General features: G+C 37.6%; 2 protein-coding genes across 2 annotated transcripts in view; one reads left to right on the top strand and one right to left on the bottom strand.

The window, feature by feature from the left end:
* CP (ceruloplasmin) overlaps positions 1–1326 on the top strand; it is a 50909-nt gene extending 49583 nt beyond the window's left edge. The window contains exon 19 of the mRNA XM_030822700.1: positions 95–1326. Within this exon, the coding sequence (XP_030678560.1) occupies positions 95–111 (17 nt within the window). The 3' untranslated portion in view covers positions 112–1326. The remainder of the gene's footprint in view (positions 1–94) is intronic.
* The window catches only part of HPS3 (HPS3 biogenesis of lysosomal organelles complex 2 subunit 1), a 43669-nt gene continuing 17706 nt past the window's right edge, over positions 863–26825 (bottom strand). Inside the window, exons 6-17 of the mRNA XM_003256250.3 lie at positions 23129–23210; positions 20181–20335; positions 18627–18735; positions 16323–16504; positions 15010–15190; positions 13578–13811; positions 11499–11684; positions 10960–11148; positions 9886–9993; positions 6601–6807; positions 5859–5949; positions 863–1717 (exon numbers count right to left, since the gene is read on the bottom strand). Coding sequence (XP_003256298.1) covers positions 1590–1717; positions 5859–5949; positions 6601–6807; positions 9886–9993; positions 10960–11148; positions 11499–11684; positions 13578–13811; positions 15010–15190; positions 16323–16504; positions 18627–18735; positions 20181–20335; positions 23129–23210 — 1852 coding nt within the window. The 3' untranslated portion in view covers positions 863–1589. The remainder of the gene's footprint in view (positions 1718–5858; positions 5950–6600; positions 6808–9885; positions 9994–10959; positions 11149–11498; positions 11685–13577; positions 13812–15009; positions 15191–16322; positions 16505–18626; positions 18736–20180; positions 20336–23128; positions 23211–26825) is intronic.

Raw genomic sequence — 26825 nt, 5'->3', positions numbered from 1 at the left:
AACATTAAAAATTAGAATACATTTAAAGAACCATCTACTAATTTTTAACCATATATTATTTTTAATAATGGTCTTAAAATTTCTTTTTCTATAGACACCAAGTCTGGCTGAATGAAATAAATTGATGATAAGTGGAAAAAAGAGAAAAACCAATGATTCATAACAATGTATGTGAAAGTGTAAAATAGAATGTTACTTTGGAATGACTATAAACATTAAAAGAAGACTGGAAACACACAACTTTGTGCATTTGTGAGGGAAAACTATTGATTTTTTGCAAATGGAAAGATCAACAGACTATTTAATGATACATGACTGACACTTGTACACTAGGTAATAAAACTGATTCATACAGTCTAATCATTTCACCACTATTAGGGTTTTATAAAACTGCATTTAAAAAAAGATCTATGACCAGATATTCTCCTGGGTGCTCCTCAGAGGAACACTATTAAGGTTCATTGAAATGTTTTCAATTATTGCCTTTCCATTGATCCTTCTAACATGCTGTTGACATCACACCTAATATTCAGAGGGAATGGGCAAGGTATGAGGGAAGGAAATAACAAATAAAATAAATAAAATAGAATGACGCAAATCTGATTTTGTGAACCCCTGAAGAGATGGTCTAAAGGACGTTATCTGGAACTGGAGAAAAGCAGAGTTGAGAGACAATTCTATAGATTAAATCCTGGTAAGGATAAACATTGCCATTAGAAGAAAAGCTTCAAAATAGACCTATGGCAGATGTCACATGAGTAGAATTTCTGCCCAGCCTTAACTACATTCAGAGGATAATATCAATGAACTAAACTTGAACTAAAAATGTTTTAAACAAAAAGTTATAAATGAAGACACATGGTTGTGAATACAATGATATATTTCTTTATTTTCACATATACTCTAGCTAAAAGAGCAAGAGTACACATCAACAAAAAATGGAAACAAGGCTTTGGCTGAAAAAAACATGCATTTGACAAATCACGTTAATAGCTAGACAAGAAGAAAGTTAGCTTTGTAAACTTCTACTTCATTTGATTCAGAGAAACAGAGCATGAGTTTTCTCAAAGTAACAAGAAAAGGAACAAAAAAAAATGAGGTTTGAAATTTTTTACCATGGCAAAACATTAACATCTTTCTCAAAAACATAGAAAAATCTGGAAAAATCAAAAAGATAAAATTGTGGGCCAGTTAGTGACATTCTTTCAAGCATACTTGTAAAATGTTTCCTTAAAGTGTTCTTGGGATGAAAATGATTGTCATGTCTCCAACAATAGTGAACTGATGTTGTTTTTTGGAATAAAAGTCAATCCCCACCTTAAAAAATACATGGCTTCTTTGAGGAATTATGTCTTAAAGATTTTCTACATTCTAGACAATTAAATTGATTGAGGTCATAAATTAAGAACTGAATAGTTACCACTACATGGTAAGGTAAGCAGCCTGAAAGCATTTGCATCATATATGTGTGTGTGTATGTGTGTGTGTGTGATATATATAAAATCAAAAACTCCTCTACTTGCACTTTGGCATTCAATTTTTAGAAATTCAGTCTCAAATGCCATTATGGTATTTTTCAAATGATACCTTTAAGTCAATGATTTCTTTCGACTGCAATAGAGAAGATATGGCAAGAAAAATGCTGCAGTACCATCTTCTGGGAGAACATTCATGAAATCCTTTAGTTCTAGTTCCACAGCAACAATTGACAATGTTTCTGTGTAGAAAAGAATATCTGAATTAGAACTGAAAGTCTGTCTTTCATTCAATCTCTTCTTACTTAACCAACCAATTAGAAGCCAGTTCAGGCCAGGTGCGGTGCCTGTAATCCCAGCACTTTGGGAGGCCGAGGCGGGCAGATCACGAGGTCAGGAGTTCAAGACCAGCCTGGCTAACATGGTGAAACCCTGTCTCTACAAAAAATACAAAAAAATTAGCCGGGCATGGTGGTGCACACCTGTAATCCTAGCTACTCAGGAGGCTGAGGCAGGAGAATTGCTGGAACCCGTGAGGCAGAAGTTGCAGTGAGCTGAGATTGCACCACTGCACTCCAGCCTGGGCGACAGAGCAAGACTCCATCTCAGGAAAACAAAAAAAAAAAAAAGCCAGTTCAGGTAACAAAATGTTATAACTTCAAAGAAAAAAAATCAATCTCTTAAATCCATAGGCTTCTTTATGGTTGTAACTTATTTTTCCTTACTAGAATCCTTTGAAGTTTATTTTATATCAGCCACATGAAATTTGGATTCATTATTTCATTGCTGAATTACGTTATTTTGCAATCGATTTCTACTATCCTCTAAAGAAAAGTACAATCATTTGAATATTCTTTTTAATGCTAAGTCTAAACTAAAGCTAATTTATAGATTGTTTGATAGGGTAAGAAACACCAATGTTTTCCCATATTAGTTCCTAATGTAACATTTCATGTTGTTAATAAGCACAAATCTGTTTTCATGACCATTTACTGCTTTTTCCCCCAAACTGCAATGGTGTTCTAATGAACATTTTTTTTTTTTTTTTGAGATGGAGTCTCACTCTGTCACCACACTGGAGTGCAGTGGCGTGATCTCAGCTCACTGCAGCCTCTGCCTCCTGGGTCCAAGAGATTCTCCTGCCTCAGCCTCCCAAATAGTTGGGACTACAGGTGCGCACCACCATGCCCAGCTAATTTTTGTATTTTTAGTAGAGACAGGGTTTCACCATGCTGGCCAGGATGGTCTCGATCTCTTGACCTCATGATCTGCCCGCCTTGGCCTCCCAAAGCGTTGGGATTACAGCTGTGAGCCACCGTGCCTGGCCCCAATGAACATTTTTAATATTAAGGAATGTAACATACATTAAAAAAAAAATGCAACTTTATGATTCTACAGCTTCTTAACAGATACATGCTGCCCTCTCCTGGAATAGAAGGGTGACAGTTATGAACAATGTTCCCAATAAACATCCACTTGGTCTTACACCTTCTATCCACATGTCATTGCCATTCCCTGTGTGATTGTTGCATGCCCATCGCTTACTCTATTTGCAGAGTAAGTGAAACATAAGATCCATTCCAAAGTCATCTGTCCAATATACAGCAACCTAAATTTTTCTTTACACAAAAGAATGAACTGCCTTTGTTGCTAAAGAGTTAATGAATAAAGCAGCAATGGTTTATAGAAAAGATTCCCAGTTCTGGAATCCAGACAGACTTGGGAAGAGATCCAGACTCTTCCACCTACTCACTGAGTGGCTTTAAGAAAATCACTTAATCTTCCAAGTCCTAGGTTCCTCATTTATAATGTAGTGGTACTGTCTGCTAGCTTCCACAGTTCCTGTGAAAATTAGGCTAAAATACAATGATGCACATCTGACATAAAATCAGACCTTAATAAACGGCAACTACTAACTAGCTTGCAAAATGTATGTGAAAAATATGAATTATTGATGTTTTCCTATCAAAGCAGTTTACTTACCTAAATGTGGAGCCTGTAAGTAGTATCTCAGAAACAAAAAAACTGAGTTGGAGAGCTAGTGTGGAGTTGTTACAGAGTCAACAAAAATCTCACCACTTCCCAATTCTCCTCTTCTCCCAAATAAGGAGGGGCTAATACAGGTTATCACTCCAAGAACAAGGTCAATATCTTAAATTCATAGAGTACTTTAAAAATTAATAAAGTACTTCCATGTATAACTTCTCTTTAATTCCTTCTAGAATCCTTTGAGGTTTTTATTTATTTAATCCAAGCCCCATCCCAAACAGGGTAAACTAATGGGTGTTAGGCCTGATTTAGGGTTGGGAAAACTGAGGCTAAGAGAAGGTTAAAATTACTTGCTCCACTCCACTCACCAGCTACCTAAATCTACAAGTTGCATATAAATGATATATCTAAATGTAAACCTCTACCCTTAAAATCCTCCAGCATGTCTAGAAAATATTTGTCAAAGGTTGAAAATTTCTGGATGGTGGGATTTTAAATGATTTTTAAATTTAATTTTTGTAATTTACCATAGTACCAGAATTTTAAAAAATAAGCATGGTTCATTACAAAAACAGTACTGAATATTTCCTTAAAACAAACAACCCATCCACTAACCCCGGTTTTAATGGTTCTGCATTAGTGTGGCAGTTGTCAACCAGGAAAATTTTGTCCCACAGGGGACATCTGGCAACATCTGGAGACATTTTTGTTTGTTATAACGGGCAGTAGTATTGGCATCTAATGAGTAGAGACCAGGGATACTGTTTAATATCCTAAAATGCACAGGGGAAACCCCCACACACACGGACAATTATCTGGTCCAAAATGTCAACAGTGCCAAGGTTGAGAAACGCTGTATTGGAGAGATAAGAAATCCAAACTCCTAAGCATGTAAGTCCCTGAGCTTCATCTCCAACCTCGCCCTCTTGCAATTTTGCCTAACATTTAACTTTTGATTCAGTCCTGAACTTCTCATTTAGTCTCACCACATTAGAAAACTGGGTTGCTCTAGGACACTTAGTAAGTAGCGAACCTGGAACCCAGTTCCAATTCTCCAGATCCCAATATAGGGCTCTTTTCAGTGTACAACTGTTAAGAAAACACCCTTCTGTGAAATGAACCTAAAGTTCTTCAGCTGTCTCCCTTTCTAATCAATGAACAGTTACAGAATGCTTCCTATAGGAGAGGCATATGGCTGGTGAGGAACGTGTAACGTGAAAAATGAATAAAACACTATGCCAGCTCTTGAGGTACTACAGTCCAATAAAGGTAAATCACACATGGCACTTAGTCTCATTAGCCACAGACACACACACACACACACACACACACACACGTATGCACACAAATATATTTTGAAGACAGAGAAAAATGCAACATTTGGAGAAATGATTATGGGTGAGTTGGGGTGGAGTGTGTGGATGTGGATCAGAAAAGGATGAAGAAAGAGTCTTCTGATTAAGATAATGATGATGCTGAGGTGTAAAGATGCGGGATGTCTGTACTGGAAAGTGCTCCACTAACACAAACAGTCAGTGATAAATTATGTAAAGTGTATGCAAGTGGGGCAAAGCAATCAGACACCTGACACTTCCACCTTCTGAAAACCTAAAGCAATCAGGGAGATGGGTAGGACAGAGAATAAAGTCACCCCTTTCCCTTCCCAATCACAAGCATACAGCTTTAATTAAAGGGGGATCTTCAGAAAAATAATCTCCAGTGGCCACTGACTTGGCCTTACATTTTAAAAATCAACTGTCTTGGCTGGAAAACACAATTTCAACACTGTCAATTTCTAATATTTTATGTGCTCTGCAATTGATATACCCATACCCTTTGTCATCAGGAAAACAACTATATTAACACACAGCAGTACAGAAACAGATTACATATCTACCAAGATTTATGATTATGAATTATGAAAATTCAAATAACTACTATGCTGTAAAATACGGTGTAATTTAGATACTCAACTTTTAAATCCTTGAGGTTGTTATTCATCAATACTTGCTTGTAATTATGTTTAATAGTAATGATCTTAACTTCCTACATGAAGTAAATTAAGTACTCTGATCATTGATAAAAGATGTAATTGCCTTAATGACTACTCACATTTTAAAACATTGATGCTGTCATTTTCTATGACTGTAATAATTTGTTAAGTGTTTGAAAGGATTAAGTCAAAAGAACATCAGTTCTGTGACTAGAAGATAAATCAATATCAAATGTCAAGGGGGGGGTATGTGAATGCTGAAAATAAGCTCCCCAGACGGTTCTGAAAGGCCCTTGGTCTCACTTGAGAATCATATGAAAATACTTGAGAAAGAAGGCTTCACCAAATTTAAAACTGAAACTCTTAAGTTTATAATCAAGCAAAAAAAAAAATCATTTTACCTTTTAATGATGACAGGTAGAGTTGATATTTCTCTCCACCACATTTTATTCTCTGACAAAGTTCAGGCAGCAGTTTTTTCCACCACAGAGTCTATCTTAGGAAAAAATGAATAAATTTTAGTTTGATGCATTTTATTCTCAGATTTCAAAGGAGAATAAGAAGATTGTGCAGGAAAGCACGGAGCAAAAATACATCATTTTGTCTAAGGCAGCTAACTTTGTTATAACACAAGTTATATCAGCAGCCAGTCTTCTGCCTTAACTATAACATAAAAGTCAGGTTTATAACTTGAAAACCCAGTAATACATATATTGTACATATGTACATGGCTATTTTCAAGAAGTAACAGACATATCCCGTTATCATCTCTTATGTGGCAAGAAGGAAGGAATGAAGAAAAAAACAACTAAGGTCCAAAATTCTTCTGATTTCTAAACTAAAAACCGTATAGCAGAGAAAATATTTTCACATCATATACTGTTCCCAAATCTTCAGGTAATCAACTACTTCATCTCCAAACAAAAGATGTTTAATGATGATAATATACCATCTCCATATATTTTAACAGCATTTAATAGTACTCAAAACACATAGCGTATTAAACATATATGCTCAATGGACCCATACAGCCTTATGAGGTTGGATTAGCATAAATTGTCCCCATTTTGCAGGAAAGGAAATGAGGTTATCAAATCTGATTATCACTGATCAAGCCTAAAAACATAATCTGAAAAAGCATACCCGGTTTTCTTCTTTCAGTTCATGATTAGCATATGGAATGACTGCCTCCGGGCATCTCTCTAACAGTATGTCTATGCACTGTTCATACTCTTTCAAGCGTGTACGACACAGAACATGGACACTGAGGCCGGCAATAGTGTCTTCTGAAAGTGGCTCCAAGAACGGAATAATGGAAGCTATGTCAAATGAAGGACCACATATAAGAGACTATGAACAGAAAAGTGAAATGTTATGAAATGAGGCGCCTCAAAAACTAAAACACAACATACAGAATTCAATTTCTTAAGACTAAACCTCACTTGCCAAAAATAAAATAGAAAGAATGCCATATTAGAGCACATGCATGTGGTCATTATTTAATAAATCTAAGCATAATATAATCTTGAAACTACCTCTAGTTTAAAGATCTCTTTAATAGAAAGCAATCATTTTTAAATAACATGATTTTATTTGCTTTGTGTGGACTGCAAATTAAACCCAATGGGCATTCTTTAGGACTCTATCCTAAGGGAATAATCAACATTGTGGTTAAAGATTTATGTCCAATGATGTTCACCGCAAGAGTATTCGCAATATTGAAAATTTAGAAGTAATCTACATGTTTAACAACAAAGGATGAGTAAATACATATGGCACACTCAGCTAATGGAACATTACACAGCCATCAAAACTATGTTTTTCAAAGGCTAGTTAATAAAAAAAGTTTATGATAAAATGAATAAAAAAATTTTAATACAAAATTATATTTCTGAACATGATTAGTTTTATAAAATCTACATAGGTAAATGCACATACAGAAATACTGTCGGAAGAGCATGGCAATTTGAAACAGCACACAGGATGGGACAACAAAGCCTACTCTGTTTTCTTTACATGCCTTCCTGTATTTTCCAAATTTTCTATAAGCATGTGCTACATACATATGCAAAAATAAAATTGAACACTTAATAAGACTAAAGTGATTGTTTAGAACTAATCATTGTTATCAATACCACTTTGTCACAAGATGAATAACAGGGGGCAGTATTATCTCAGAATTTACAACTTTACCAATATTTACTTTAAGCAATTAAACTATAAATACTACTTTTGATTCTACCACCAAATTAATCTCCACTTTCCCTTTCTCCAGGATAAAGATGAGATGGTCATGTCCTAATTTTCTTGTCCCTGTATCTCTTTGCTACAGCATCTTCTGAGACTCACAGGAGAATATGGAATGTGATCTACCCAATCACAGTTGGTGTGATTATTTTATTCCAAATATCTACCAAAGAATGACCAGGAGAATAAGGTTGGTCCCTTTTCTTCCTGCAAGTTTAATAAATTATTCATGTGAATAATTTCCTGACAATCAAATGGCAGAGATGAAATAAGGTTGATAATCTCTTACTCAAAGGGTCTCCCAACATGGAAGAAAAGAGATTACCTCTGTATTTAACTCTTGACTAATCCAGATAATGGGGAAGGGAGTGGGGGCAGTAGGAGGGAGTAGGGCATGTGTACCAAATTATGACTGAAAGTAGTCATAACTTCAACTCCCATGAACTTTTACTTAGTTTTATCCATGTAATCAAGAAGTTTGAAAGTAAGGCCAGGTGCAGTGACTCACACCTATAATCCCAGAACTTTGGGAACCTGAAGTGGGAGGCTTGCTTGAGCCCAGGAGTTGGAGGTTACAGTGAGCCATGATTGCCACTGCACTCTAATCTGGGCAATAGAGTAAGACTCTGTCTCTTTAAAAAAAAAAAATTATAAAAGTTTAGGCAGACTATGTTTCTCCTTCAACAGCCAAGATTTTGCTATTTAATAGCAAAGATTTTCCTCCTTTAATAGCAAGGATTTTCCTTTTAAAATATTTTAAAACAAATTTTAAAAGATCACTGAATTATATTTTTTCAAGCAACGATTATAAATATGCTTTAAAGCTTTATCAGGGGAAATTTAATAGCACTTATTCCAATTACATTTTTAAATATGTAATTAGTGTGTATGTTCTAGGAAGGCAAAGCTCCACCTGTCTTGTCCAATGCTCCCCATAACATCTATAGCACATGCTCAAGCAATATTCGTGAAATGAACAAAATCTGAGGCTAGCCCCTCAGAAGCCTTTGTATCACAATGGTACTAGAGACAAGAGACAAGAAGAATCTTCTTTGGTTATTTTTTAAAGAAGCACATAAATAATGCCATCTCTGGGAACACCACAGCCCCACCTGAAGGCTCAGTCTAAGCAATATGGCCTCTTCAGCTTCTCTCCTCTAAGCCCCATTCCCAATTTGACATTAAGTAACAACTACACTTATACCAGTTCCCATAGTGTAAATGAGGTATTGCAAATTCAAAAGCCTAAAGAGGCCAATCAAATGATGAAGATGCATGAGGGCAGCTGGGATAAGGAAAACAGACACTCAGCATTTGGGTCAGGATGCCACAAAGATGATAACTGTGTGGGAGGACAGTGTGACCACTGCCTAAGGAGGGGCTGCGGGTCAGCCCCAACCCTCAGGTCAGAAGCAATGAGGACCTTGGGTTAACAGAGCTGCTAAATTTTTCAAGAGTGACTTGAAACTCAGAATTCTTAATAGGAAATCTTAAGTTTTGTATGTTAGCAACTACACGGGGAAGACCAAAGAAAATAGATGTGGGAATTATATTCATTCTTTGGGCCGCTGAACTACGTTAAATAAAATCATATGCTCATGTGGCCCAGCCTGATCCACCAAGTCAAATGTGGACTTTAATTCTCACTGCCAGTCAAAACACTGTTGCAGTCAGAATTATTAAAGGATGATCCACATTCTCTAATCATCCCCCTCATTCCTGAAAAATCCTTTTCAGGAGCTGGATAAACTGACTACTTTGACCTGTTTCTTAGAAGAGGAATAGCAGTGCCTGGCTTGGGTTAGAGGCCTAAAATGTATAAGTCAACACTAACAAAAACAAACTACATCAATAAAAATACCACTAAACATTTGCCACACTTTCATTTCACAAAGTGTTTTCAAGCCCATCCTGAAAATGAGGAAATCAGCCAGGAGACTTGGTGAAGTTTGTTCATCCACCTGCAACGAAACCAGCTGCTCAGCACAGGTGTCCCATCCATCATCAGTTTCAGGCAGAGGCAGGCATTCCCTCCAAGTCTCCTGAGTATGCCTAACTATGGATTTTGTCCCTCAAAATTCTACATTCTAGATTAACAGGACACCTGGGGTCTCAGCAAATTTAATCTTACACTATATCGTAATATGCACTTTCATAAGAAAAGGAGGTATTTTTACTTACCTGTAATTTTGAAAGATCTTCTGTATAATTTTTATCAGCTAATGAATCAGATGATATTAAGACGTGAACCCATGGATAAATTAAGCCATAATGACTACAGGCATTTATCTAAAACATAAAAGAATTTCTCATAAACAAAATGTAACAACAAAAGCTTGCTTATCCATTCCACAAAGAGCAAAGTAATCATTAATTCTCTGCCATGTCATAGAATTAGGTATGCACTTTCCTGGGAATGGGAAGGAAAGTTTTTAAGAATTTTTCTCCTGGAAAATATTTCAGTCTTGCTTGCTTCTATGCTAAATATTTCCTTATATTTTAAAATGTAAATACTCTAAAGAGGCACTTTCTAGCAAAAAGAGCAATACTGCATTTAAGCCAATTATACCTAAAAAGAATATTGGAAATAATTTTTATTAATACTACTTTCTTTAGATGGCAAAATATCTTTCATAAATTCTCAAGACAATTCCCAAGAAGCCCTGCTTATTCAAGAAGCTGGTAACTTTTCCACTTAACTCTCCATTAGCCATGGCTAATGAGCTGGGACAGAAATGGGCTAGGAGCAAGAACGGTAGCAAGAAGGGTAGAAAGAGTTGTTACTGGCTGCCTCAAGTGCCACAGAACAGCTCCCGTATGTGCAACAGACAGGAAATGGGGGCCCACTAAGGAAGTCTCCCTCCCACAGCCTTCTGCAGTTCCTCTCCCACCAAGGAGGTCTGCAGATGTCTTCTCTCTTATGTTCCACTTAATGATCCTCTGCTGAGGAAGTACAGATGAGGTGATGTTCTGGAAGAAGTCCCTTTCTCCATGCTTTGGCAACTGAGCTACCACTGCAAGTAAGTGAGGGACATTAGTAAGTAGAGGACATTCTTTAGAGTACAAAATTATTTAAAATGTAGGCCACTTCGGTTATAAACACATTTTAAGTGTATTTTTAACTCCTGCGTAAATAAGATACCTGGTAATAGAAAACTAGGTTAGATTTTATAATAAGTTTTTAAAAATAAGAAGGTATGTTTTTGTAATGGGCAATGCATGAGTTAAATTTAAGGTATTATTCCATTATCTTACCAGATCCTCCGATGTTCGCAATGGTGTGGTGTCAGGAGGCTGCCTCTTAGACAATCTCCAGATGTACTGTGATGTGAGTTTGAAAAAGAGTTCCTGAAGTACCACATCTGGGAGACATGCCACTAGCTGAGCTTCCCAAAAGTCTACCAAGAGCTGAGGAATTGTATCTTCATCCTTAGCACAAAGCACCTTGAAAACAGTAAAAGAAGCCTCTATATTCCAGATAAATATATAGCACTGATAAAGCAACAGCTGGGCTGAATATCACAGCATCACATGGGCCATGCAATTAATAATTTACCATTAGCATTAGTGCCATGGCAAAAGCAAATTTAGACATTTTTAAAAGGGAACAGATTCTAGGTTGTACAAATAAAGTTTCCTCAGATATAGTCTTTTAATTAGTACTTTTATCTTATAAACTGATTATGTCTGTTTTTTCAATAAACAAATGAAAAACTCACTTCTCTTACTGTGTCCCTCCCCACCACCAATTTAATGAGGTCATCCAGAAAAATCACATTTTCAAAGTGACAAACCTTAAAAAAGAAATCTGCTTCTTCAATTCCAATTTTGCTGTTCTTCTGCAAGCCCAGAACTGAAGCCACAAGCAATCCAGGCTGAGTCTCCTTCAAGTGAAGTGCAAGCTCGGTTGGAACAGTCTGTCCCTTTCTCTGTTGAATCAAGAGCCGAGGTTCCAGAATGAAGCCGCATACCAACTTCATCTTCAGATAAGAAAGAAATTTAGGAACAAAAGGTACATTGTATTTAGATTGCCCATCTTAGAAATACTAAACATGCTAGTGCATTCACAATGCATGGTTAAGCTATTAATAATTTAATCACAATTTTTTCTTTGACTATAAAGGCTAGTTCTTACCCAAAGAAGGAAACCACTGACTGTCTTACAGAAGTTACTGACATTTAACTAAGCATCAAGATGTCCTATTTTTTGTAGAGAGCTTTATATTTAGGTTTACTTGATTTGAAAATGCAGTCCATTTTCTGTATTCGTGGGTTCCACATCCATGGATTCAACCAACCACAGATCAAAAATATTCGGGATGGCTGAGCGCAGTAGCTCACACCTGTAATCCCAGCACTTTGGAAGGCCGAGGAGGGCAGATCACTTGAGGTCAGGAGTTCGAGACCAGCCTGGCCAACATGGTAAAACCCCGTCTCTACTAAAAATACAAAAATTAGCCAAGCATGGTGGTGCACACCTGTAATCCCAGCTACTTGGGAGGCTGAGGCAGAAGAATCACTTGAACCTGGGAGGTGGAGGTTGTAGTAAGCTGAGATTGAGCCACTGCACTCCAGCCTGGGCCACAGAACGAGGCTCTCAGAAAAAAAAAAAAAAAATGGGTGGGGGGCAAAACTGCCTCTGTTCTGAACATGTACAGATTTTTTTTTATTATTATTCCCTAAACAATGCAGTATTAATAACTATGTACATAGCAGTTGACATTATATTAGGTATTATAAGTAATATAGAGATGATTTGAAGTATACTGGAGAAAGCAGATAGGTTACATGCAAAACCTATAGATAGGTTACTATGCCACTTTACATAAGCAACTTTAGCTTCTGTGGATTTTGGTAACTGTAGAAGGTTCTGAAACCAATCTCCCATAAATACCGAGTGATGACTAATATATCTTAAATTTTTTCAAAATTATGAAGAGAAAATTCATTTTTCTAGAATTCTACTCTTCAAAACAGAAGACATCCCGATGTTGACTTGCTTTCCTCATCATAACAAAGCAAGTCATTTGTACGGTGATAAAGCACTTACGTTCTTCCTTTTTTAGCAACCCAAGTCATACTGTGGGCTCTGGCCAGTCTGGCAAGAAAACAGTGCAGGAGCACAGGTTCTGAAGTCAGGCTGCCCGGTTCAATTCTGGCTCTATCACTTAGCTGTGTGATCCTGATGAGTTACTTAACCTCTCTGTGTCTTAATTCCTTCATTTGTATAATACTCCTACCTTATAGCATTATTAAGAATTAAATAATATATGCAAGGAGCTTAGAATAGGCCTGGTAAATAATAAGTGTTCAATTACACTACCTCTTATTTTCTTCCCTTAAATGATTAACACCTTTGATAGTGTCCCTAAATGACCTCTTTTCCAAGGGAAAGTCTGTGTTTCTTGGTACACCATTCAAATGTCCAATCCTCCATAAAGTTATCTGGGATTTTCCCAAGTGGGGGCTATTTCTGCAACTACTAGACTCCTAAAGCTCATGGCTAATAACCCCTTTGCTGTTCTTAAATACATATTACTCTGTGCTTTTCCAGTGCACACACCATATCCCTCATGCCAGATCACATCGTCCCCTCGGAGCAGAGCCTGTTCTTCAGTACCAAGCTCAGTGCTCTGAACACACTTGACACTAAGTTGAAGTCTTTGGATATCCACTGCTGTCATTTATCAGTCTTATTTATTTTTCATTTGCCAGATCTGAAGTCCCATTTGGATCACTTTGTTTCTAATGTTGTCTGTTTTCCATTACAACCAAGAATATATGAGCTAGAAAGAAGCCAGAAGACAGCTAAACACTTCAAGATTACCAGGTCCTATTTCAGCCTTCTGTTAGCACTGGGCAGGGCTCCATACCTCTGAATGGCTTTTCATTTCATTTCTGTGCATGTCAAGATCTCCCATTTTCAGAGCCACTGCTGCCTTGGTCAGTGTCACTAAGATCGATGGAAACCCAGAAGTATCCAGCTTCCTTAGATAGCTCATGGCAGTTAAGGGATTAATATTCTTCATAGAAGGACTACAGAGAATATGGGGCACTTGCTTTGGCTCAGCCACATAAAACATCTGAACCACTTTTGCTGCTAATTCCTTTGGTAAGCACGAAGGAATAAAAGGAATAAAAGGTCAGTCAGCCAGAAGAAAGCAACAAAATCAGCAAAACATATGGGCAAAAAGCCAAGACACAAACATTCCAAGTAAGATAAAATTATAGTATTATGTTTTAATTTTAAAAAGACAAAACTGATACTAATACATGGGAGGCCTGAGATAACCTGAAGTGATCTCTTTGCTGATTATAATGAAGAAAAACAATGAAAATATGTACCAGGTTATGACCAGCATTTCTAATTTTAACACTTCAGAAGAAGAAAATAAATATTTGATTGAATGACAATAAAAATCCATCATAAAAACTACTATTTAGTTCAAAATATACCCAATTAAGTAATTTGTATGAGAAAATTTCATTTCAAAACTTTAAAACATTTGATACCATGATTTCTAACTTGGCATATTTGCATCCAACTATGTATAAAATACATGAGGGGTTATCTTTTCTTTTCTCTCTAAGACAGTGTTTTTCTGTATTGCCCAGCCTGGAATGCAGTGGTGTAATTGTGGCTAACTGTAGCCTCAAACTCCTGGGCTCAAGCGATCCTCCTGCCTCAGCTTCCTGAGTAGCTGGAACTACAGGTGTATGCCACCAAGCCCAGCTAATTTTTTAATTTTCTGTAGAGATGGGGTCTTGCTATATTGCCTAGGGTGTTCTCAAACTTCTGGCTTCAAGTGATCCTCCCACCTCGACCTCCCCAAAGTGTTGGAATTACAGATATTAGCCACTGTGTCCAGCCCTAAAAATAATCCTTAATAATGTCTTTAGGTTACTGGCCTAAGGTCAGGGTTTTATAAGTGAAGTTTAGGACACAAGGAGTAAGGAACAATTAGGGTTGCAGGAAGGACTGCAGATGAGAAGATGGAAGGCAAGGCCTGCATTCTGTGTAGCTCTACTGAGGACATGCTACTGTCACTGGGCAGGTGTTGAGACTACAACAGACAACATGTCCCTGTCTGTATAATGAGAAAGTATGAAAAGATTACCCATAAGTTCTTTTCCAAGCTATAATTCTATCTTCATTAATGAAGAAAAGAGCACATTACTTTTTTGGAAAAAGAATATCAAAGAAGAAAAATATTTGGAATCTGATTTCTAAACAGTACTATATAAAATAAACCATTAAAATGAAATGTTAAAAATATTAGATATAAAACAGAAAACTATAATCACTTCACTTAATTCTTCATCCAGGTTTTCATAAAGTGAATGATTAATGTAAAAAATTAATCCCCTCTCGTATTTCTGTAATCCATCCTCTACTGTCCAGTCCATGCGGGCCAGAACTTCAGCCATAGACAAACCAGACATCTTATAGTATGGCAAGGTGAGATGAGAATGCTGGGAGTCAAGCCTAAAGGGAAGGAAATGAAAAACCTCAAATGTGTCACTTTTTTAAAGACAGGGTCTCACTATGTTGCCCAGACTGATCTCAAACTCCTGACCTCAAGTGATTATCCTACCTCAGCCTCCCAAAGTGCTGGGATCCAGGTGTAAGCCACCATGCCTAGTCAAATTTGGAATTTTTAAACCTGGATATCTAACACATTCTATAACAGAATATACCATGCTTTCCAGAAGATAGAAATTCCAAAATGCTTTTCTACTGCCATTAGTAACTGAAACAAACTCCTAAGTTTTATCTTACAAACTTCTAATTAATGCAGTTTCTTTTTGCCTGCTCATAATAGAAACAAAAACAACAATTTAAGTTAATTCTAATATTCATGACCGGACTCTAAAATAATGGTGTTTACAGGAGGAAAAGTCTGTTTTATTAATTTTTAACCATTCATGTGGATCAAGTAAGTCTGAAAACAATCATATGCAAAAAAATTTGTAAACATTACTCTCAAATATAAAAACATTATTCATACCAATGTCCCTTTCTGACATCATAAAAGCGCTGACTACTAAGATCAAAATCACGGACCGTCCAACTGGCAGCTCTCCCTTAAGCTAGCAGACAATAAACTAGTCATACCTCTCTAATGATTACAGCTGTTTAACAAGGTAGTATTTATAATCATGTATGTATTAAACTGGCTCACAGATGGTGGGAAAAAAGCCCTTCAGCTAAGCCCTTGTCAGAATGGAAAATAACCACTTTGTTTACTTTTAGGGTTTAATATGTCCAAGTGTTAACTTTACTAACAAAATATATGTTTTTAATGTCAAGGATTTTCAAAGCCTGAGAAAAATGTCAAAGTCCTAAGTTAAATGGCGGGAAAATCACAAACTTGAGACTTACTGCTCATCTTCTAAACTGTGACTACTTGAGAGCAGGAAATGGGTCACATTCATTTTTGTATGTTTAAGCCTAGCACAGTACCTAACAGAGTATGTGCTCAATAAATGCTTGTGGAAGAAGTGAATAAATGAACCACCTCCCCATTTATCAGGTAACTACCAGAGATGGAAAAGCTAACAAGTGCACCCAAGTTCAAAATGACTTCTGTAACAAGGTTCCAAGAGGTGTCACCCACCTGCTGTAACAGTCCCCAAGGTGGCCACAGCTTTCCTTAAATGCTTCCAAAAGCTCTGCCTTCTCTCCAGGTTCCAGCTGACTGGCATCCATCAGGGCAGCTCGCACTAACAGATGAGCCTCACTGAGAAGGTGAATGCAGCTCTGGGTTTTGACAGTCTTATAGGTATTGCTATAGTCTATCTAAACAAAAAAGACAAACACTAATGTTGCTGAAGAGAGACTCTCAAAAGTTCCTAAGTTCTTAAAAACATTTATATATTTTGTTAGTAAAGTTAACATTTGGACATACTAAACTCTAAAAGTAAACAAAATGGTTATTTACCATTCTGACAAGGGCTTAGCTGAAGGGCTTTTTTCCCACCACCTCTAAGCCAGTTTAATACATACATGATTATAAATAATACCTTGTTAAACAGCTCTAATCATTAGAGAGGTCCAAATAATACTGTAATACTAATAATACTGTAAACTTAGCAACAGTTTGATCTCGATAAGACTAGTGAACATGTTAATATTTGAAATAAACTTAAAAAAAATTGTGATTTAATTCTTTCCCAAATTTGGACTGAGTATTCTTCCCTTATTTTAGTTTTGATTGGTAAGTTTAGGCTCTACTACATCTATTTCCATAACTCATAAAGGGCTCATAAAAATTATCACTAGCTAATCTGACTCAATCAATATATTCAGACTCTAGCAGCCAAATCACCTAAATGAAGACTTTCAATTAAGCAAGACTGAAAAGACAGGGGCACAGCTAATATAATAACTGGCATTAAATTATTGGCAGGGACAAATCAGGCAACACCTTGACCTGATGATCAAAAATTAACATCACCAAAGAGGGGCGGATGAACAGCATATGCCTCCAGATGTGATACCCTTAACACAAAAATCACCTATGCAATATTCTGGCTGAAAATGCATAATCTGAATCTAACCATTAAAAAAAAAAGCAAACCCTAAATAAGGAATGCTCTCAAAAAAAAGTAGAGGGGAAAATTATATTTTTCAAAAATGCTCATGTCATAAAATATAATGAAAGGCTATAGAAATATTCCAGATTCAAGGAGACTAAAGAGACATCATAGTTAAACACACTACCTGATCCTAGACTGGGTCTTGAACTGGAGAAGGGGAAATGCTATTAAGCCACTGGGTCAGTTGACAAAATTGGACTATGAACCATAAACCAGATAAAGCACTGTGTCAGTGTTAAAATTATTAAAGCATACTACTGTATTGTGGTATGCAAGAGAGTATCCTTATTCTTAGAAAAGTACGCTGAAGTACTTAGGGGCAAAAGACTGATGTATGCAGTTTACCTCCTGAAGAAGAATCAGAAAACAGTGTATGTATATGTGTGTGCACAGAAAGCACAGAGTGCATAAAAGAGAGAGAGAGAAGCAAACAGGGTAAAATGTTGACTGTGAAGAAATCTGTGTGGGGAATGGGAATATATAGAATATTCTTTTTTTAAAAAAGAGTCAAAAGAGTCAGGGTCTTGCTGTGTCACCCAAGCTGGAGTGCAGTGTTACGACCATAGCTCATTGTGGCCTTGAACTCCTGGGCTCAAGTGATCTTCCCATCTTAGCTTCCCAAGTAGCTAGGACTACAGGTATGTGCCACCACAACTGGCTAATTTTTCTATTTTTTGTACAGATGGTATCTCACTATGTTACCCAGGCTAGTCTCGAACTCCTGGCCTCAAGCAACCCACCTGCCTCAGCCTCCCAAAGGGTTGGGAAGAATATACTTATTCTTGCAACTTTTCTGTAAGTTTGAAATTGTTTCAAAATAAAGAGTTAAAATAATTGCCAGGGATGAGTAGGAAGCTGTCACTCTTAGATCAGTAAGGATGCTCCCTCTGGATCCCTCCCCCCAGGACAATGCTGCAGTAGCTGTAGTGCCCTGGGACAATCTGCTAACATTTCTAAATAAGAAGAGTGGGACAGGGACACATAATCCTAGATTTATTTATTTATTTGCTCCATTTCTTAGCTATCTTTGCTAGAGTTCAAATTAAGGTCAAAGACTATGTTTAGATTGGCCAATTGATCTTCTTAGGAGAGTGGGTATGAATAAGGGAGTCTTATGCTAGTGAAGGGAATTTCTACTGGTTCCTCGGACGTCAGAAGCTGTAACAACGAGGAGGCAGAAAGAGATACACATTCCACTGTCAGACAGTGCCGGGAAGCTGAATGGCTGTGGCATCCTGAATGTATGATAATTAGAATCAATTTCTGATCATTAATTTCACCCTAAATACTACAAACAAGAATCAGAAGTTTGAAAAGAGTACCATCTCTTTGTACAGTTGCACTGGTGAGATCGTATTCACAATATACAAATTCCACCCAGCCTCAGCTACAGGAGGTATTTTGATTTTAACACTGGTATCTTTTCTAGAACTAAAAGCAAAACAAAGGACAAGAATTTTAAAATGACATTATTAACAAACGGTAGTTGTAAATGGTAAATACTGGATATAAAATAACTACAAAATCATTTTCATTTACTATTTTCTTCAGTGATTAACTGTACACTCTATTTTTATGGAATATTAGTTCACAATACTACATAGGCTAACTGCATTTAATATTGTAATTTTCATGTAATGATAAACCAACTGCTTCCAATTCACTCCGCGAGTATTCTCAAATGAGCAATAAGTTCAAAGAACAGGCAAGTCCCATCAAAAGGAAAAGATCCTTGACTGAGGAAGTCCCTATGCCCAGGCTCTTTTCTGCATTTGACTTTCATGAGTCTAGCATGCCCTAAGCCACAAATCTAAGCAGAAGCAACATCATGGCTGCTGAGAATATGATGAAGACACATAAAACTGTTAAGTCTGCTTAAAGCACTATCTTATCTCTTGCTTTCACTATGTGATACATTTTCTTTAGTGTACAATCTTTTAAAATTGTTTATCAAATGAATTAGAATTTTTAAAAGATCATTTAAAAAATTATACTATTAGAATGTCAAATGTGCAAGACTACAAACTGCTTTTCCTCTCGCCAGAAAGCTTTTAGGATCAGTCAGCCCCAGACCACTCTGTGTACACTCAAAGTGATCAGTTACCAAAGTCAACCTCTGATTCCTGTTGATGCAACAAAGCACAGCCACTAACAATTTGAAAAAGTAAAAATCTATGTTAAAAATAACCTATGTTTGATATGAAATACACTATATGCTTCACTCCCTGAAGAGATTTCTTTCTTGATTAAATTTTCCGTAGAGAAATTAGATTGCATTCTCTACCACTAAGTGGGAAAACATCAAATGGAAGCATAACTAGTCCGGAATTAAGCATTCTATTCTAAACAATGGGAAAGCAGAAACCTAACAGATAACAAGAGATGAATGTTATCAAAATACAACTTTATTTTCAGATAGATCAGCACATATCTATAGATCATAAATGTGCTTTAAGATAAGACATACATTATTAATTTCTTTCGTAATATCAGAAAATAATTTTAGATAAAAATGTAACTACTGAAAGGGTCAAAGAAGAAAGACAGTAAAAAGTCCTGTAGTTTCAATTAGCATTATAGGCTCAGTCTTTCCCATTAATTACACAGAAAAGCATGTCCTTTAACTAATGTAAAATATCTTTGATTTTTACTGAAATTATTTTATAATCCATTTTCTCCTAAAAGTTCCCAGGTCAGTTATAAAGTGTATTACAGTGTATTGTTAGAACCTTCTTTTCTTTCTCTGGAAAAAGAACACCATAAAAAAGCCATTTGATCATTCCAAATTATGATTTGAAAAAAGATAAACGCAAAATATACCAGTTACAACTCATTCCAGAAACTGGCAGGAATGCCTGGGGCAAGGGGATGCTTACAGAAGCCTCTTGGGTGACTGTCTTCTCTCTGGAATGGCCTCAGGGTCTGCTTTAGTCAAAAGTATGATGTGGTTTTTAAAGTGACAGATGGCTTTCAAGCCTATGAAAAGCTGTATTCTTAAAGCACAGACATCCATACTAACAGGTGGGCAAGCCTAGTAAAGGAAAATCACAAATTTAAGCAAGAAATAAAGGTACATGCACTTCAATCTTCAAAAATCAGTCAGTTTATTTGATAAAATCTCTTCTGCTGCCACCATCCCATACCCACCACCACCAAAAAACAAACAAACAGAAAAAAACCAACCCAAATTCCTATTCTTAACAGAGGAGGTTATCTAAACCTATGTAACCAATAGCGTATTTTATAGAGCTACTCAGCCAACAAACTCAGTTATTTATTGATTGAATAAATGCGGAAAGAGGGTCCCACAGCTGCAGGAACTTGTGTGTGTGCCCCACAGAGTGGGTCCACAGATACCTCCAGGAGAGGAAGCTGGTACTCTGCCACCCAGGGAAACCCCCACTACTAGCAAGATGGTTGGGGGTATGCCCAAATGGGGTTTTTAGGCAAAACCAGACACTATGAAAGGACATTCTACTGCATGTGGAGTACATAAAATGGTTTCTTTGCGGATGTTGTGTGTGAAAGAAATGCTTGTATGTTCCGATGGCCCCCAACTGTTAGTCTGTTAGGTATGAACAGTGCCTGGAATGGCTGACAGACTGGGACATGTCAGATAAACTAGAGGAGCCAGCCTTTTGCTCTTGTAAAGGACCATTAATTCAAGTAGAATGAATAAGAAAACTAATGGAAGAGCTCTATTCTGGGAGCTCACAAAATGATGCTGCCAGGACTCTGCCTTCTTGTCCATGCATTGCTGTTTTGATTCTGAGGTCATCTTCATTGTTACCTCCATGTAAAAATAGTTAAGGTGGCTTGGTTAGTGCTGAGGAGTCAGAATCTCAGAGGAAAAGGAGCCAGACCACAAGCACTTTCAACCACTCTTGAGGTTGTGAAACTTTTTTCAGACATCACAGCTCCAAAGCCTGAGTCAGCAGGTGGGCTAAATGTGTACTTGTTTAACTGGCACCTAGGGCTTCAGAACTGGTGGAGTCGCAGGAAAGGAGGAACCGTGAGGTATGATTATGCCTTCCCTCTCCTACCTCCACTGGCCTCAAGGGCAGCATACCTCCACCAGATGCCCACCTCTCCTTATCCCTCCCCTTTTGCCTCTTCCTTGTTCCTTCATTCTGCTCTTATAAGACTCTGAAAATACATGGAATTTTTTTTTTTCCAAATGTACATTGATCCTACTTCAATCTATTAGGTACTTTAAATTGCACCATCACCCCTATATAAGCCTATTTCTTTCTGAGGTTTGAAAACGCAAGGAGGGGAAAGAAGAGGACAAAGAATGGAAGTTTTATTTTTTTAATCTGTTACTTTTCTATTTTTACAAAGGCAATAATCCTGATTTTAAAATAATCTCTCAAAAAGGCCATGTGTGTATCTTATACAAACAAAGGCACAGGAAATCTGTGGTTCTGGTTTCCCAAGAGGCTGTCAGCAGGCAGTAAGCCTGGTCAGCAACAGAAAACCACAGGCAGGCCATTAAAAAGGGTCACTAGGAACTCAGAGACCATGCTTTCCATAAAACACTATCATGTGACACAGTTTGGGTGACAGTGACTGTGAAAGAGTATCTCAGACACATTAGGCACTAAGTCGGGGCTGGCTTGTTAAGATAACCATCATTATTGAAGGCTTATTTTTCTGGAAAAAGGTATTCCAGTTTCCAGACAAATATAAACCAATTTTTGAAATACAGAGCATGATGATTTGGGAGCTTCTTGCAGCATGTATATTCCTAACAAATACCCAATTCAAATAGCTTATACTTCAGAAGTAAAATAACGTAGATCAATATAATGTAAGTGATCAGTATATTTCTGAGAACAGAAATTCAAAGTCAGAAAACACAGAATCTCAACATAATAATGCCTACATTTATTCTGTGGTCAAGAGGCTTTTTTTTTTTTTTTTTTTTAGAGACCAAGCACTTTACTTCTCACTAAAAATGAGATTATTGATCTACCATAATCATTAACTCTTAGATTAAGTATAGAAGGTTATCAAAGGCTTATAAAATACAGAATTACAGGCATAGCTGATAATAGTATAAATAAATCATTTTAATGCATTGTATTCAATTTTGTGCTCTTAAGTATATTGATTTCTGGACTGTTTTGTTAACAGCTCTGTAAAACTGCCACCAATATTTCCATTTAATAAAATACAATTGGGCCAGGAATGGTGGTCCATGCCTGTGATCCCACCATTTTCGGAGGCTGAGGCAGGCAGATCACTTGGGCCCAGAAGTTCAACACCAGCCTGGGCAACACAGCAAAACCCGTCTCTGCAAAATAATAATAATAATAATACAAAAAAAATTAGCAGGGCATGGTGGTGCACACCTGTAGTCCCAGCTACTTGAGGGGCTGAGGTGGCAGGATCACTTGAGTCCAGGAGTTTGAGGCTGCAGTGAGCTATGATTGTGCCACTGCCCTCCAGCCTGGGTGACAGAGCAAGACCCTGCCTCGAAAAAATTAAAAGTTAAAATTAAAAAAATAAAAAATAAAATTGTAGCATACTATAGTTGTGAACTGCTCTCAGTTCATACTTTTTATATTCTTTACCAAACTTTAAAAACTATGCACTAAATCAATTCGGAGTGAAATGTTTGCAAAGCAATCTTAAAAACTGTCAACTAAGCCATGAATCACAAAATCCTCACTATTTTATATCCAAAAGTTCTAATTCAATATGTTAGACAACCTTAAGCTCTTTCGTTCTTGCCTAGCTTAGGTCTGAGAGCAAATCTACGAGTATTCATGTGCTCTTTTGTGATCTTAAGGTTTCACTATCTTCATAAGCCAGTTCTTACCTTCAGGGTGGTGTCCATGTACGGGTCCTCCTCACGAGCTGCCGCCGCACTGCACCGCACAGTGAAACACTGCAGGTTGTTACTGAGGAGGAAGACACAGGCTGCTGAGCAAAGTGAGGCCAAGAACCAACATACCCACAGCAGCGAGGGTTTCACAGGCAAACAGGGCAATGGCAGGGGTGGCAGTCAAGTTATTTGTCAAACATTGCCAAGTTAAACTGCCTCTCAATATAACAGGAATGCCTCAGAATCCCTGTGGTGTGTTTTTAAAAATATACAACTGGTCCCCATAACACCCCTAGTGAATCGCAATCTCTAGGGGCTGAATCTAGACGTGTATATTTCTACAAAACTTCATATGTGACTCTGATGTGCATCCCTAGTTAGGAACCATGGATCTGGGTCAGTATCTTCATTTTACAGACAAATGATGCCCCCAGTACCTGCCCAAGGTACAGATGGGTGTCTATCAAAACCAAGATTAAAACCCATTTCTTAACTGTTGCTCTTCCTCACCCACCTCATGATGAAATCCATCCTGGATTATGCTGGACAACACAGACTATGCAAACTCAAATCCAATGGTCGAATTGAAAATGAGAGACCATCTGAAGGCATCTTCAGAATTACCTAGTCCAGCAGCTTGTTTTAAAGATTGGGGCATGAAAGGTTCATGACTGGTCCACCGCCTCTCTGGAGAGTAGAGCCAATTAGATCCCAGGTGTCCTGACCCCTCACACTCCTCTACCTCTTTCCACAACTCCAGGCTGCTTCTGCATGCAAAAAAGACCTAGGGACTCCACAGTAAGTGCACAACAGATGCCTGGTTGTCATCTGTTGTTGTTATCTAGGTCAACCCTCAAATATTAACAATAAAAACAGTTAATTAACTTAGAAATTGCTACACAATGATGTATATTTCTGTTCCATTATGTGATGGGACAGAAATTGATATTTTTATTCCTTCCTTCTCCCTCCATTTTTAAAAAAACTAGAAAGTGGGAAAAGTAAAAACAAACTCTTTAAAATAAAAAAAAAAAAAGACTAAAGCAAACCTAACAGTAATATTAAATTTAAAAAAATGTCCTCATTAAAAAAGGCATTCTGATATTTTTAGTTAGGAGACTTAGCACAATTTAAGAGGTAGTCAGGCCTCTCTCCATCTGCTGGTGCTTCCACTTCAGCCTCAGCCATCTCTATCTCTGCAACGTTCTAGGAAATGACCTCTGGAGTCCTGATAATAACTAGGACTGTAGCACTACCATTTACAAATCTGGAGTAGAGTTAGCAACCCTGGGAAGTAAACTGAGAGAGAGGGAAGCAAAAAAGCACCTGCAGTGGGACCAGAAGGACAGATGAGAATAGCTATGACCACAAAAACAAATGACCTTTAGATTCTAGAGATAAAAAGGCAGGGTTTTGGCCGGGTGTGGTGGCTCAAGCCTGTAATCCCAGCATTTTGGGAGGCCGAGACAGGCAGATCATGAGGTCAGGAGATCGAGACCACCCTGGCTAACACGATGAAACCCCGTCTCTACTAAAAATACAAAAAAAAAAAAAAAAAAAAAAAAAATTAGCTGGGTGTGGTGGTGGGCACCTGTAGTCTCAGCTACTCGGGAGGCTGCGGCAGGAGAATGGCATGAACCTGAGAGGCGGGGCTTGCAGTGAGCCGAGATCGTGCCACTGCACTCCAGCCTGGGCGACAGAGCGACACTCTGTCACAAAAAAAAAAAAAAAAAAAAAAAAAGGCAGGGTTCCCTGACTCCCCCCACCTATAGGAATCCAGTCTATTGGCTACTGTTGGAATTCTAAGCAGAAGTGTATACTAGAGAAAGAATAAACTGAAATGTGCTGGCATTGAAAGACATCCAAGATATGCTATGTAAAATAGCAAGTTGCTGAACAGTGGACAGAGCATGATCAATTTCTGTAATAAATAAGGCACAGTAGTACATGTATTGTAAAAGAAAAAAAAAATGGCCAGGCATGGTGGCTCACACCTGTAATCCCAGCACTTTGGGAGGCTGAGGTGGGCAAATTGCCTGAGGTCAGGAGTCCCAGACCAGTCTGGCCAACATGGTGAAACCCCGCCTCTACTAAAAATACAAAAAAATTAGCCGGGCATGGTGGCGGGCACCTGTAACCCCAGCTACTCGGGAGGCTGAGGCAGGGGAATTGCTTGAACCAGGGAGGTGGAGGCTGCAGTGAGCCGAGATCATGCCACTGCACTCCAGCCTGGGCGAAAGAGCGACACTCCGTCTCAAAAAAAAAAAAAAAAAAAGTCTTGATATGCTTAACTCTGGGAGAATAGGATTTCATGGGGGGCTTTCCTACTTACACATTTCTATAAAGTTGGCATTTTACATGATTTTACTTTGTTCTTTGCTTCTTAAAAAATCTCTATTGTTTTCTTTAGGCGTATACCTGTCTTCAAGAAACTTTTCAAGACCACCTTATGGGACAAGAGATTTTGAAACATTTATCTGTTGGGTAAAATAAAAAAGATGGGCCAAGCGCAGTAGCTCACATCTGTAATCCCAGCACTTTGGGAGGCCGTGGCGGGTGGATCATCTGAGGTTAGGAGTTGGAGACCAGCTTGGCCAACACGGCAAAACCCCATATCTACTAAAAATACAAAAAAATTAGTTGGGCATGGCGGCAGGTGCCTATAATCCCAGCGACTTGGGAGGCTGAGGCAGGAGAATTGCTTAAACCTGGGAGGCGGAGGTTGCAGTGAGCTGAGACCGGGCCATTGCACTCCAGCCTGGGAAACAAAAGAGAAACTCCGATTTGATTTGAAAAACAGGAGTGGAGATTCTTATTAAGAATCTGAATTTACATAAAACAACTGCTATTCTAATGTCTAATGGTTTCACAGTCAAGTTAATGATGTCAGTCTCCTTTAGTGCTGATAATAAGAAAAGCTCAAAAATTTCCTATCTGGAGGCAGTCTAAACCCACGCATTACAAGTCCATTCAAACCCATAATATAATGCTTTCAGGACTCTACACACCAAATATGTACATAACTTATAAATAAGAGAGATGGGGCAATAGATTTAGTGGGTCCACTCACTAAATTCTCAGTGTACTTCAAGTATATGCAATCAGATGGGAAAAAGATGGATAGTCTTTTACATCTATATGATGGGACAGAAATTAGTATTTTTATTCCTTCCTTTTCCCTTTTTCCATTGTTTCTGAGATGGTATAGTTTCCTAGATTCTTCTGCATCCTTAAAAATCTTTGTCTTTCTCCTCTTGCTTACTGAGCAAGACCTTCACCAGAGTTTAGTTTTTTAATAACTTTTCACTATCTACACACTCTCACTACTTTAATAATCAACTCTTTTTTTGGCGGTAATAAAACTTCTAAGCTTTCCTCTTTACCCTAATCTACAGTTCTATGTGTCCAAAAGCCTACTTAGCATTATCTCTTGATAATCTATAAGCATCTCAAACTCAAATGTCTAAACCAAATATCTCTTTTGCCCCACATTTCACCAGCCTCCATTGTTTCATAAAAGCAGGCAAAACCTTGGTAGGATTTTTCATGCCTCCTACATCCCCATTATCCCATCAGACAAGTCTTTTAACTTTCCCACTGAAGCCTCTCCCATCCATTCTCCCTTCTCCTTTCATTAATACTACCCTGCCTGAATACCACCCCTTAATATCCTTGCCTGAACTCTTCCAAT

The sequence above is a fragment of the Nomascus leucogenys genome, chromosome 11 (genome assembly GCF_006542625.1).
Source record: "Nomascus leucogenys isolate Asia chromosome 11, Asia_NLE_v1, whole genome shotgun sequence".
In the NCBI taxonomy this organism is placed as follows: domain Eukaryota; kingdom Metazoa; phylum Chordata; class Mammalia; order Primates; family Hylobatidae; genus Nomascus; species Nomascus leucogenys.
Note: the sequence above shows the minus strand (reverse complement) of the source record. Positions and strands in the feature narration are given on the sequence as shown.